Source organism: Labrus mixtus, chromosome 5, assembly GCF_963584025.1.
Source record: "Labrus mixtus chromosome 5, fLabMix1.1, whole genome shotgun sequence".
Taxonomy (NCBI): Eukaryota; Metazoa; Chordata; class Actinopteri; order Labriformes; family Labridae; genus Labrus; species Labrus mixtus.
In genome coordinates, this window is record NC_083616.1 from 29731874 (window position 1) to 29744371 (window position 12498).

Sequence of the window (12498 nt, forward strand, 5' to 3'; positions counted from 1 at the left end):
CGTATTTGAAGACGTGCATGCGTGCTTACTTGAAGACGACGTCCTGCACATCGGTGAGTGTGGCGCCGATGCTCTTCAGCAGCAGGTTGAGCGACTGGACAGGAATGAGCTCTTTGTCTCTCTTCTCCTTCATGCCGTCTTCTCCTCCAGAACTCAAAGAGAAACTCAGATGAAGCTGCAAAACAAGCACCAAAAAAAACTTGATAATGAGTTCCTGATTATATTATCACCTACATAAAGTACATCCTGTATGGTGCACTGACCTTGATGGGTGAAATGTGGAAGTACTCATAGAGGCTGATTGGAGAGTTGTCTGCAGCAGAGACGTGGTTCAGTTCTGTTTTGATGTACTCTATGTCCTTCTCAAACAGTTCCACCTGCAGGAATCAGACAAATACATGCACACAGAGATATGAATGAACGAGGTAAAGGTGCATCTCATGGCTCTTTAAGTCATTCAATATTAGATCAATGTGTCACAGGCTTAGCGGTGGAGTCTGACCTCCTGCTCTGAGCTGGTGGTGCTGGCATACTCAGCTGTGAACAAGTCCAGGATGGCATACAGGAAGCCAAGATCCAGCTTCAGATCCATCTCCTGAATCAACACCTTGAAGTACCTGAGGAAGAATACCAACGCAAACTATTGTCAACATACTGATTTGTATAAATACGACGGATTTGAAATGGCACACCTTGAGGCAAGCCTCCAAATATCAATGATTCAAGATGTTAAAAACAATTTCAAAGATTAAAAACAAATCAATGAAGCCACAAACTGTAATGTGATGATAAGCTGATAGAAAGGAAATCTATTGACGACTGTTTTGATAACTGCTTGATCGTTTAAGTCATTTTTCAAAGAGGATTATTGAAGCATTGGTAAGTTACATCTTTTTAAATATAATTCTGTTTCTGCTTGTGTAAAATGGTACTCAGATAAAATCTCTTATTCAACAAAATAAAATATTTGAGGACCTAACTTTGGGCCTTGGGAAGCTGTGTATTTAGTTAATTTAATTTTAAAAATATTGTGGAAACAATGTTCAATCTGCAGATTAATTGATAATGTAATTTGAAATGATTTTTCTAGGGATCACACGGCTGCATTTGGCTAAAATATTAAAAAACAAATGCTCTTCAGACTAATAGAACAGTAGGGAACTGATCAAAATTAGATTTACATTATTTCTGTGCCTGCTAAAATGAGAAAAACATCTATTTAAAGGAAGAGAACAGAGCAAAAAACTCTGCTTCCCAACAAACAAATACAGTCCAGAGACACTTGAAGACGGTCAAAGAAGGAAAACAAAGTGGGAAAACAATCAAATGGAAAAAGGATTACTTGATGCGTGAGATGTCAGAGTGCCCTGCTGTCCTCGTTACAATGCTGATGTCTGTTAGAGGTTTGGGTTCTACAAGACAAATACACATGAAATCAAATTACTGACTTAAACCCAGCATACTCACAGTACATGTGAAGGTAAATTAACACATGGCTCTGTAGGAGCTGGACTAACAGACCTGAGTCCATGGTGATGGATTTTGGCAGTTTTACAGGATAGAACACGTAGGGGAATATCGCTCCTGGCAGCTGATTCTGGATCTGTAGGAGGAGAGGCCGTATACTTCAGAGCATGTAAAGAATTATAAAAAAACATACATTAAGAAACGAATGCAGAGCAAAGCATTTAGGAGGGCCTTTAGTGGAATACCCTGAAGAATAGATTAGATCTTAGAGGAAGTAGATTTTCATTTTTGCATCTAACGGTCAGATATTTTGTTTAAATGAGACTGATTCTCACCTGAATACGGTGAATCTGTACACGGTAGGCGCTCTGTCGAGCTGAGACGCTGTACTCCACTTTTACCCCGGGCAAGAAGTGCCTCCTGAGAGGAGCCTCACACGGCTCCAACATCCGCATATCCACGCCGTTTGGAGTGAAAATCACCTGGAACACAATCACAAACACAACGTTGAAATACTTTGATCTGCAATTTAAGGTCTATTTATAGCTTTTTTTACTCCTTTATTATTTAGAGACAGGATAGTGGATAGAGTCAGAAATAGGGGAGAGAGAGAGTGGGGAATGAAATGCGTGGAAAGTAGCCACAGTCCGGTACCAAGCTCCAACCACAAGGCCACCAACACCCCTGCAATTAACCTCTAACTACCTCTCTAATCAACTTTTCTTTTAAAGTGTTCACTGAAATTTCAAATAAAACTACTCAGAAAAAACATAAATTATTAGACAAAGAAACAAATAAAGGGCACCTCAGAACATACACAACAAGGCACTATCTAATTATACTAAAACTTGTATAAGTATACTAAAAGAATACTAAATACAAATAAGACAGAAAGGAAGTAAGTAAATCAATAAATAGAAAAAAAAGAAAGTTTCAGCAAATGTTCAAGGCAAACAAACCTGGAAGTTGTTTTCCAGTTCCACAATGGCGTGGTCCACGGGTCCAGAGTCAATGTACTCCTTAAACTTGTTCTCCAGCAGCTCGGCTTCTTTAGTGCTCAGAGTCTTCCAGCGATTTTTCTTCTTCGGCTTCAATTCCCACACCTCATCGGAGCTTAGACGACAAAAGAGAAGCAAGCAGGTTTAAAATAATGACGTTGTATAAATGGTGCAGGACTAACCAGGACGTCACATATACGTATCATCATTACGACACACATCGATAGGCTGCTCATCTACCTTGTGATCCCGATGAAGGAGACCTCCTGGCTGCTGCTGTTGTTGATCAGAGAGACGCCGACGTTCCTGAGCGACAAGATGATTTCCTGTTCAGCCAGCTGCGCCTTCTCGCTCTCACAGAGCAGCTTGTAGATGTGCTGATCCTCGGTGAACAGCACAACACGCTGGAGACCTTTGGACCACAACACACTGATTTAACCCTTTCTTTACCCCTAAATTAAAAGGATGCATTAAAGACGAGCTCTTTGCTGTTTTTACCTTCATAGAAGGAGATCAAGAACAGTCGCCCCTCGGTGTTCATGTCCTGAAGTGTGTCCTAAAAGGGCAGGGGCAGAAAAAACACAAATACTGTATAAACAAACAAAACAGCTTTCACATAAAGAAACATAATAATAATTATTGTGTGTTTACCTACATGTGAAGACTATTCTGCAGTGCTAAAGATGCAAGAAAACGAAAGCACTAGACCAACTCCACTTCTACAGATTATTACAAAACAAAGAGACATCAACAACCATCATTCAAACTTTGGTTTTTAGTCAGATATGAAGATTTTTATCTTTGAAAAGAGATGTCAGCTCAGTGTTTCTTTATCAGACCTTAGACCTTGACTATTTCTCGACTAAAACTGTGCAATCTGTTGAAAACTGGACAATATTTATACATCAAAAGTGCCTGATTTTCTGTCAGGGAGTTCGGAAAAACTCCTGTACTTTCTATTTATTTGAGGTAAGGTCATTTGTTTTGTTTTTTTACTTGGATGTTATCTTTATTTTGTTTGCGGGTGCTCTCCCTGAAGTTTGATTAATTTTGTGAATAGTGTTGATAAATTACTTTTTGTGGACTGAAAATTCTTTTGATTGTGGCTCATCATTGTGAGTGAGTAAGGAGAGGGTCACAACAGCTAACTGAGATCAGTCAGAAAACATGCTAACACATGGACATAATCATCGAAGAGGTGAGAGTGTCCACAGGGGGTCACCATGACCACAGGAGCTTTTAATAAATGGATTAATACTGTAAAATCTTCACGCGTCTCAGTTACAGTACCTCCTCACTCTTCAGCTTCCCGCTGTAAGCACCACACCTCCAGCACAGCTCGCGGGACCCCGTGGGCTCAGTCCAGGTGTAGTGCACCACTTTCCCCGCCTCCAGCTCCTCCTGCTCTGCCTCCTTCTGAGAGCTGCCCACACAGGACGAGGACACACACACAGACGGTATATATCAGCTACAGGTCCTTCTTTTTCCCGCTGATTTCAGACGGCGGTAAGCAAATAACGACAGACGGCGGTACAAAGTAAACGATATAAAACAGAGAAACAATGTAACACAGCCCCGACCACCAAGAGTCTACTGCCATGACAACCATCCAATCCAAAGTCCCGTAATGACAAGAAAACAAACAATTCCCGTCAACAGACAGAAACATGACAGTAAACGACGGAACAGCCGCCTAAGACTGAAGAGTCCCCAACACCTCTCCTCTGGGGACGTAAGGTTTAAAATATGCATACACTCTGAGAAGAAGATGAAATAAGCCGTCATTTACAGAATGGAGATGAAAATAAGAGGCAACACAACAGAAGATACTGAAAGAAGCAGGAGGTGAGATTCCTCGGGGCAGAATCCCATCCAGTCGGCAGCATTGAGGACTACTTTATCTACGAGTGAAGACGCTTGATAAGAGCTGAAAGGAACATAACAATAGATGAGCGTTTGGGTTTGGATGTCTAACCTGCTCCTTTAACTCAACCTTAAACATGTCCAGAACATCAGTAAAAGAAGAGGTATGTGGGTCCATTATGAATACATAATTAAGGGCCGACAGGTGTCAAAACAAGTCAATAAAGACAGAATTATTTCATGATATGTCTTCTGATAAGGATCCTACAGAATGTGTTTCTTCTTGTTAAAGGTGAGAGGAGCAGACTACACAGACAAACCCAGTCAGAGCTGAAGCGGTCCTTTTCCTTTTTATATTTACCTGAACTCTTCACATGGACACCACTCTGCACTCAGGTGTGCTGTCACAGTAAAAATGACCCTTTAAATGTTACATCACTTCATACCAACATGCTGCACTGTTTGTTTGCTCCTTCATTCATTTATGGAACAAACAACATAATGCAGCACGTTCAGATTCCCCTTTTATCATCGCTCTTATCCTCCCGTCCCCTCCCGTCTCAGACTTTTCCTGAGTTCAGAGTGTGTCACCAGAGTTTTTTTTTCTCCCTTCCCATTTTTCCTCTACCTTTCCTCCTCCCCCGAGAAGGAGAGGTCGAGCAGCGAGTCAGGCACCCACGTGTCTTCTGTCCGAGCACTGCATGACCCATAACACACAAATATAAATGGCTATGAGCAAAAAAAAACAATCAAACAAAGAAGATCTGATTAAGGCCGCTGCAACAAGAGATTGCAGAATTCAACACGTGCAAAATAGTTATCAATCAAACGAGGATTAGAAAGTATGCATGAACGAGTCCTACTTTGCTGATACAAAATTAAACAAGCAGCAAATTATCTGATAAGTGATTGTGCTCTTCTTCATTTACGGCAGGTGGGGAACATCTTAATTATATAAAAGGCTCTGCAAAAAGGAAACACATGTTCAGACAACACTTACAACCAAAGAAAGGCTGATATATGATGAAATTAAGACATTTCCTGCAGAAGGTTTGCTTGAGTCTTCAGTTTAGCTTCACCACATAAACATATAAACGTTGCTCCGATGCATCCTCAAGAAGTACGTTAACTCATTTCATCCAGTTTCCAATCCCCACCCACATGATCTCCGTCATGTTTAACACCTGACTCCTTTCATTTCTCTCTCTCAGTCTGAGGCTACTTTTCAATAATAAAAGTGTAAACCTCTCACCTCTGATGGAAGTGCAGAGTCTGGTCTTTCGTGTGGTTGATGATGAGGAAAGGCGCTGCACCGTCGTGGTACTCGGAGAATCGGATGGTGGCCGAGTGCTCTGATAGGTTCACATCTACAATGATCCCGCCCACCTGCAGACAAAAGAACACAAATAACAGTCTGGATTATATTACGAGGGTGTCTATGCTTTAAATACTGATTTATTAGAAGATGATATGTGAAATATAAAGAAACAACTCTCTGGGTGAACGTGTCTACTCACAGAGTTGTCCAGGTGCAGCAGGAGGCAGTTTTCTGGCCGTGTGAAGTCAATCGTTCGAGGAGGCAATAAACACCCGTCTACTTTGATCTTCAGCCGCTTGGTGTCGTTCTCGGGCCAGAAGGGAATAGCTGACTGAAAGTAGGATGAAGCAAAACCTTCAATAACACTGACCAGTAAAGACCCTGACACACCAAGAAGATTGTCAGCCGTCTGTCCTAGTTGGACCTGCATTCTTCTCTGTCCTCGTCCTCATCCCCCTTTTTGGAATGACGATTACAGAATACCGCAGCCTGCTGGCATGGAGAGTTATTTCCTCTCATGCAAGCACAAAACGTACGTGGTAGTTGGCCGTCGGCTGTGGTATTTGCGGTGTGATCAAGTGCAACTTTTTGTCCAAGACAAAAAGCGATGCCACAGTCGGACTTTGCTACTTGGTGTGTCGGGGCTTTAAGGATTTCAACTGAAAATCTTTTAAAAACCTTGATCCAGCAGGACTGTATGAACTTTCTTTTCAGTGTTGTGCGAGCATAGATCGTAGTTTTAGATTAAGGTTCCCTCTTAAGTTATAACTTCCCTCTCTTACATTTGATTATGACATTTTGTCTTGAACCTTATATTTGACTAAAACAGCTTAAAAAAAAAGGTTGCATTTGATAACTTAAGATATGAATTTGTTGTTGCCATGAAAGTAAAAATCTACGATATCTGTAAATGAAGAGTGTAATTTTGTTTGTGTCTGACCTGCTCGGGCTGAGCCTCGGTCCAGTTGTCCTGTCCTTCTTCACAGATGAAGACGCTGTGCTTCGTTCTGTTGACCAGCATGTAAAACGGCACGAAGCTCACGATACGAGTCAAACTGAAGCTGCTCGCGTCGATCTTCACACCCACCTGAGGTCAGATAGAGGTCACAGAAACACACAGATTCATATCATGTACTTATTAACCAACACATTTGGCTTAAAACATCTTAAGTAAAGCTCCTCATCAGGTTTATGAAACAGTTAGTGTGGATGTAAAAATCTTACCAGGTAATCTTTGTACCGGCCTTTACATCTGACATCTCCATGGCTGCCCACAGTGTCCAGAGAGAAATCATCTGAGAGCTCGCTGTCTGAGATCATAAGACGCACCTGAGGGAGGAAACAAACAACATTACATTCATTACATTAAAGATTTACATTTAAATTAATCCCAGATTTAAAACCTTCTGCTAAAAAAGTTCAAGAGCGGGCTAAAAGCAAACCGAATCTGTATTCATTTTTAGATCGCTGTACTTCAATTTTCTAATTTATTTTCTACCAATCAGATACATTTACTGAAAAAATGTGCAGCTTGGACCTCATATGGTACAAAACATGTGACAGAGCAAAGAAACGGAACATAAAAAACATGTTTCAAAAGTGTTCACAGACTTTTTGGCACACCTTCTCAAACCCACTTCAACAACTCTAAGAACCGCCGGTTTAGACCGTGCTCTCTCTCTTTATGCTCGCAGCAGCTTTTGGTAAAAAATGTGACTGACACCTGAATTTTTACTTTAAAGCTTTGGTCCTTTTTGAAACAATCGATCATTCAAATATGGGAGACTGTATCGTTTTATCAAAAAGTATCAAAAATATTGACAACCTTAATAGAAATTATATTGGTGTAAAGTATTTACGTGTGTTTTTTTTAGGTTGTATTTGTGGGCCATTTTGGCGTTTATTAGATCGGAAAGTTAAAGAGAGACAGGAAATGTCAGGAGGAGAGAGAGAGGGGATGACCTGCAGCAAAGGGCAGATGTCAAATTCAAACCCATGGCTGCTGCAACGAGGACTATATCAAGTATTAGCAATAGCTGAAACTCTTAGCAACAAATCAATTTCAAGCCCTGTATTGATTGCTCTCAAATTGTAGCATCCCTATAAAATAAATAAATTAAATACATATACAGTAATTAAGATTAGCCATAGGTTGTACTGGAGTGTTATTTTGGCCTCATAGTTGAAATGTCTTGATTTTTCTAAGTGCTCTTTCAGAAAACATTAAATAAACTTTTTTCTCTCTTTGAATCAACTTTAAAAATCTGACCTTATTATTTTTCAGGAAGTATCGGGGCTTGAAGGAGAAGAGCAGAGGCATGTCGTAGTCCAGCGGGTGTTTGCGGTGGATATCATCCGCCTTGTACTGCAGCAACCTGCCCGTCTTGTTCACCATCCAGTACGGCGAGTGGATAGCGATCACAGTTTGTCCCAGGTCATATTTAACATGCACCGCTATATCCAGCTCAGCCCTCTTCCTCTCCTCCCCTTCCCCGTCGTCTTCATCGCTCTCTCTCAGAGACTGGAACACGATGAAGGTGATCTCCTCCTGGTCACTTTGGAGACTTTATGAGAGGAGAATGAGTTTATTATGATGAGAACCTGGGCCGCCCGCTTGGAGGACCACAGCCTTCATACATAGGTCGTGCGCACTAACCACTGCGCCACCCCTTTGCCCTTTCTGTAATTAAAAACGTATTTATCATACACCACACAAATTGTTAGGAATGACCAATATGCTCACATTAGATTACAAGGACACTATAGCCCAATTAATACTACGGTCCCTGTGACATTTCACCTTCAATCTGAATGTCACAGAGGCATACTGGGGGGACGAAGTGACCCCTCTCTGTACCGTCTTCGGTGTTAGTAACAGAGGCGTTACAGGGGTGAGACGGGATTGGCAAAGCCACCAAGGGAGCGCAGCGCTGTGTGTATAAAATGTAATAGAAATCAAGTATATCCTCTGAAAATAACTCTGTGAGTCATGACTGTCTACAATGGGTGTAACAACCGAGTCCCACTGTCTGTGATGTTTTCAGAGTCCTATCTTCACTTTGTTTACATCGCCCGGACGGCCGGCTGACTCCTCCCCTCGTGTATAAAAGTTGTTTAATTGAGGGACTAGAGAAAAGAAGAATAACATACTGTACTCACTGCTAAACTGTGTTTCTAGATCACGCTCATTTCAGGTAAATTTACATGCAGTGTGAAGATACGAGCATAATAAAGATAGCTAGCATTAGCATGCTAACACAACAATGCACCTCGAGTTGTTTTGGTTTCATGCTGGTGCTCAAGGGCGACATCTGCTGGATCAAAAGATCGCATATAAAGCCTTTAAGCGCTGTAGTGGGATTGCAGTCTGAAAAGGGCTTATATATATATATATAATAATAATAATAATGAAAAAGAGTTTAAGTCTAACCTGTACTTAGCACACCAGTCCTGAGCCAGGTAGCTCAGCAGGCAGAGATCCATACTTGACTGGTTGATGACTGCAGTATGAAGCTGTGCAGAGTGACCCGGGTCCAGGGTGGCTTCAGGAGCAGAGACCCCACTGTCCTGTTGGGCATCAGATTGACACATTATTAATGCTGTATCCGTTAACAAGACCGTTAGCAAAAACCCCTCACTTATAATGGAGCTACAAAAGTCTTTTTTTTTTTTGTTGCAATGTCTGAAACATTTCTCATACCATGTGGTGAGCTGAAACACACAAAACCCAACTCTGAACTCCTTTTTAAATCGTTCAACAATCAGCAGACACGTCTCACCTGCAGTTTGTATGAGATGGGGTAGGGCAGCAGGTTACGGAGCAGCACAGAAGGCCAAAGGTGAAGCACAAAGGGCACATCGAAGTTCTCCCCGACTCCTCCGGTGTCTCTGAACGTCACGGCGTCTTTTACCGGCACAATGTTGACAATCAAAACGCCACCCTGGTCTCCGCGGCGACGGCATGTCTGCTGGAGGCGTGTCTCTGACTGCTGGTTGCTGACGTCCTCGTAGCTGAAGCCCTCTGAGCTCTCGAACTCTTCCTCTTTGCTGTCAGCGTCGTCCTCCGTTATCGGCTGAAGACTCAGCTCAGACCTGAAGGGGGCAGCAGAGAGTCAATGTGGGTATTAACTTTGTGTAGGTGTAGAGGTTTAGTCAGAAAAGACAGAGAATTAGACAAAAAAAATTCTGAGAGTGAATATTTGTCGGCTTGTTTGTGTTTGTTTTTACCGGTATGAGTCCAGAGGAACGCAGAACTCTTCAGTGGGGAGAGCTGTACCCAGACATGTTGATCCTTCAAACACTTTGAAGGGGATTGAGAAATGGTTGATGATCTGCAGGGAAAATGAAAAAAAACAAGGGTCAAAGGTTATTTCTTTTGGTATTACAATTGAATCTGTACTCCCAATCGGATACATAAAGATTGATCTCAAACTGCGGCTTATTACCATTTTAAAAAGAAGGAAACATTTTGGTCAATTATGGTATAGTCTGGAAGAACCGATGTGTCTCTACAAACAGGAAGTGCAATCTTTCCTGGCTTGATTACATTAATACATATTTAATAATCTAAATCTGGGTTAAGTTATTAATAGATCTAGTCTAGTGGGACTCACCATGGGAGAGTGTCATTTATGTCCTTACAAAACACCATCAAATATTTATTTACAGAAAGCATAACAACCGAAACATATTAAGTACCTGGAAAGGAGAGCGGATCTTGATGTACTTGCTGCCCTCCACTGAGTAAATCTGACAGACGAGGAAACGAGTGACTCCTGACTCTTTGTGCATGACGCTGTACATTCCTCTGCCCACCTTGATCAGGGGGATCACGCTGGCTGAGGTGTGGCCCATTGGAGCTGCAGAGCACGGAGGAAATAGAAGCAGTTCATATGCAATCGAGGTATTTTTAATGTGAGAAGTTTAATCGTAAGAGACGTGTTTTAACTATAAACTGTACAACAACAAATGGGTCATCATGTAAAGGAATTGACAAACTGGATTGAGAAAGATAAAATACAAGGCGAGTATAATTTAGGATTTGTGTACAACTTCTACTGACTGAATAATAAGATGGACAATGCATCTCCACAACCTCCTATTGTACAAAACTGAAGCCAAAATAACCCCGCTGTGACAGGCTCCGACATTTTGAACTGGTGTTGTCATTTGGTGAACCAGATTTGCTCAGTAGAGACTCGGCCACTGGTTAGATGTCTCCCCCTTTTATATATATATATAAAAAAAGACATTCACTGATAAAACGATCCCTCAGGTCAGTACGATCCACCGCAGATGTGATTCTTATGTCGGTTTAAAGCAAACACTCACGGTTATGGAAAGTTCAACATCTCTTGTGTTAGTGTTTGTTACGTTTCCTCTCACTCAGGAACCTTATATTAACAGAGCTGGCATTGCATTATTACCCCTTTTTATAGCATCAAATAACTAATAACAACTAAACACAAATCAGCACGATAAGAACAAACTATAATGACAGAAACCATTTTTGAGCTACATTTATTTGAAGTAAATTTGTAATGGTCTGGTTTGACCGATGTCTCATCTGTTAACATGGAGGAGGCGGAGCTTATGACCTATACTGCAGCCTGTCATTGGGGGGGGGGGGGCTCGAAGCTCACTTTTGGGAGCTGTTATGTCGTCCATCTTTCTATACATATTTATGATTAACACACTTTTACATGTGCATACAAAATATAATTGTGCACATAGGTGAACTTACTGGGCTGTATGTAGTAGTCCTTTCCACTCAGGGAGATCATAGCAGAGAACTGGTCCGAGTCTGTTCTTGAATAGTCCATCCCGAGGGTTTCCCCGTCTTGAAGCTGCACGGTGCTGTTGGTGCTCTGCAGGCCGATGGGACTAAACATGTCACTGTGGCGGACGGACACTGGCAGGCCCAGGCGGTTTTTCACTACAAACGGAGCTTCGTCTTTCTGGAAGGAGTCAGCTGTCTGTTTGGCAGCTTCAGCAAACGCCTGGGAAAAAGATGAGACCATAACAATGATGGATGGACTGCACATAAAAAGACTTCCTGCTGAAATGATTGCAGCCCTTCTCATACCGTGCCAAGGTTACTCAGCATGGCCAGTCCACATTTGGAGAGGGTGATGTTGAGCTGGTCTTTACTGCTGACGACAATGACGGTCTTATAGTCAGGGATCTGGTAATCCACCTCATCTGACAATCCAGTGGACTTCACCGGCTTCTTCTTCATCTAGACATCGGAACAATAAAGGGTTTAAAGTTTAAAAACGTACTTTTTGAACTCTTCGGAAGCTAAACATGAGAGTTCTGTTCTGAGAAGTGTTGAATACAATAAAACAAAAAATGTTAATTTTATGTAAACAACAAATAAATAATAGAACCAGTGAAAATACATTTTTGCAGAGGCCTCTTAAAGGGGACATATTATGAAAAATCAACTTCTACAATGTTTTTGAACATATGTTTGGGTAACCTGAGTGTCTACAGACCCACAAAATGTGAAATAAACTCATCCAGTCCTTTGTTTGTGGTCTGCAGAAGTCTTACAACACAGAGAAAAATGCTCTGTTTCAAATGTGCTCTCCTTGTGATGTCACAGTGGGATTCTGGTAAAAAAAAAGAATTATTTAAATATTTAAAGAGACACACACACCAAAACGGAGCGTTCTGAGAGAGCTGGTTTATACAGGGTCACAAACCTCCTCTGGTTCATGATTCATGTTATATTTTGACCAAAGAACAGCACAGATGTTTCATTTAGACCACAGGGGGACTGTTTGAAAAGGTGGAAAATGGGGATAATATGTCCTCTTTAAATTGTATCGAGAGCTGTTTCTTTCTGAA

The 12498-nt window shown here is 41.5% G+C and overlaps 1 protein-coding gene across 3 annotated transcripts in view; it reads right to left on the reverse strand.

Moving 5' to 3' along the window:
- Window positions 1-12498, reverse strand: part of vps13a (vacuolar protein sorting 13 homolog A) — a 47452-nt gene that overhangs the window by 8776 nt on the left and 26178 nt on the right. For 2 of the 3 annotated variants that reach the window (XM_061038903.1, XM_061038905.1), the window contains exons 44-65: window positions 11732-11884; window positions 11390-11645; window positions 10345-10505; window positions 9874-9977; window positions 9426-9738; window positions 9077-9213; window positions 7916-8210; window positions 6871-6975; window positions 6587-6733; window positions 5846-5977; window positions 5581-5714; window positions 4957-5025; window positions 3756-3888; window positions 2964-3021; window positions 2706-2877; window positions 2427-2580; window positions 1803-1949; window positions 1522-1603; window positions 1343-1412; window positions 503-617; window positions 264-377; window positions 30-175 (exon numbers count right to left, since the gene is read on the reverse strand). In XM_061038903.1, the coding sequence (XP_060894886.1) occupies window positions 30-175; window positions 264-377; window positions 503-617; window positions 1343-1412; window positions 1522-1603; window positions 1803-1949; window positions 2427-2580; window positions 2706-2877; window positions 2964-3021; window positions 3756-3888; window positions 4957-5025; window positions 5581-5714; window positions 5846-5977; window positions 6587-6733; window positions 6871-6975; window positions 7916-8210; window positions 9077-9213; window positions 9426-9738; window positions 9874-9977; window positions 10345-10505; window positions 11390-11645; window positions 11732-11884 (3197 nt within the window). The remainder of the gene's footprint in view (window positions 1-29; window positions 176-263; window positions 378-502; window positions 618-1342; window positions 1413-1521; window positions 1604-1802; window positions 1950-2426; window positions 2581-2705; window positions 2878-2963; window positions 3022-3755; window positions 3889-4956; window positions 5026-5580; window positions 5715-5845; window positions 5978-6586; window positions 6734-6870; window positions 6976-7915; window positions 8211-9076; window positions 9214-9425; window positions 9739-9873; window positions 9978-10344; window positions 10506-11389; window positions 11646-11731; window positions 11885-12498) is intronic. The other variant, XM_061038904.1, reaches the window with a different exon arrangement.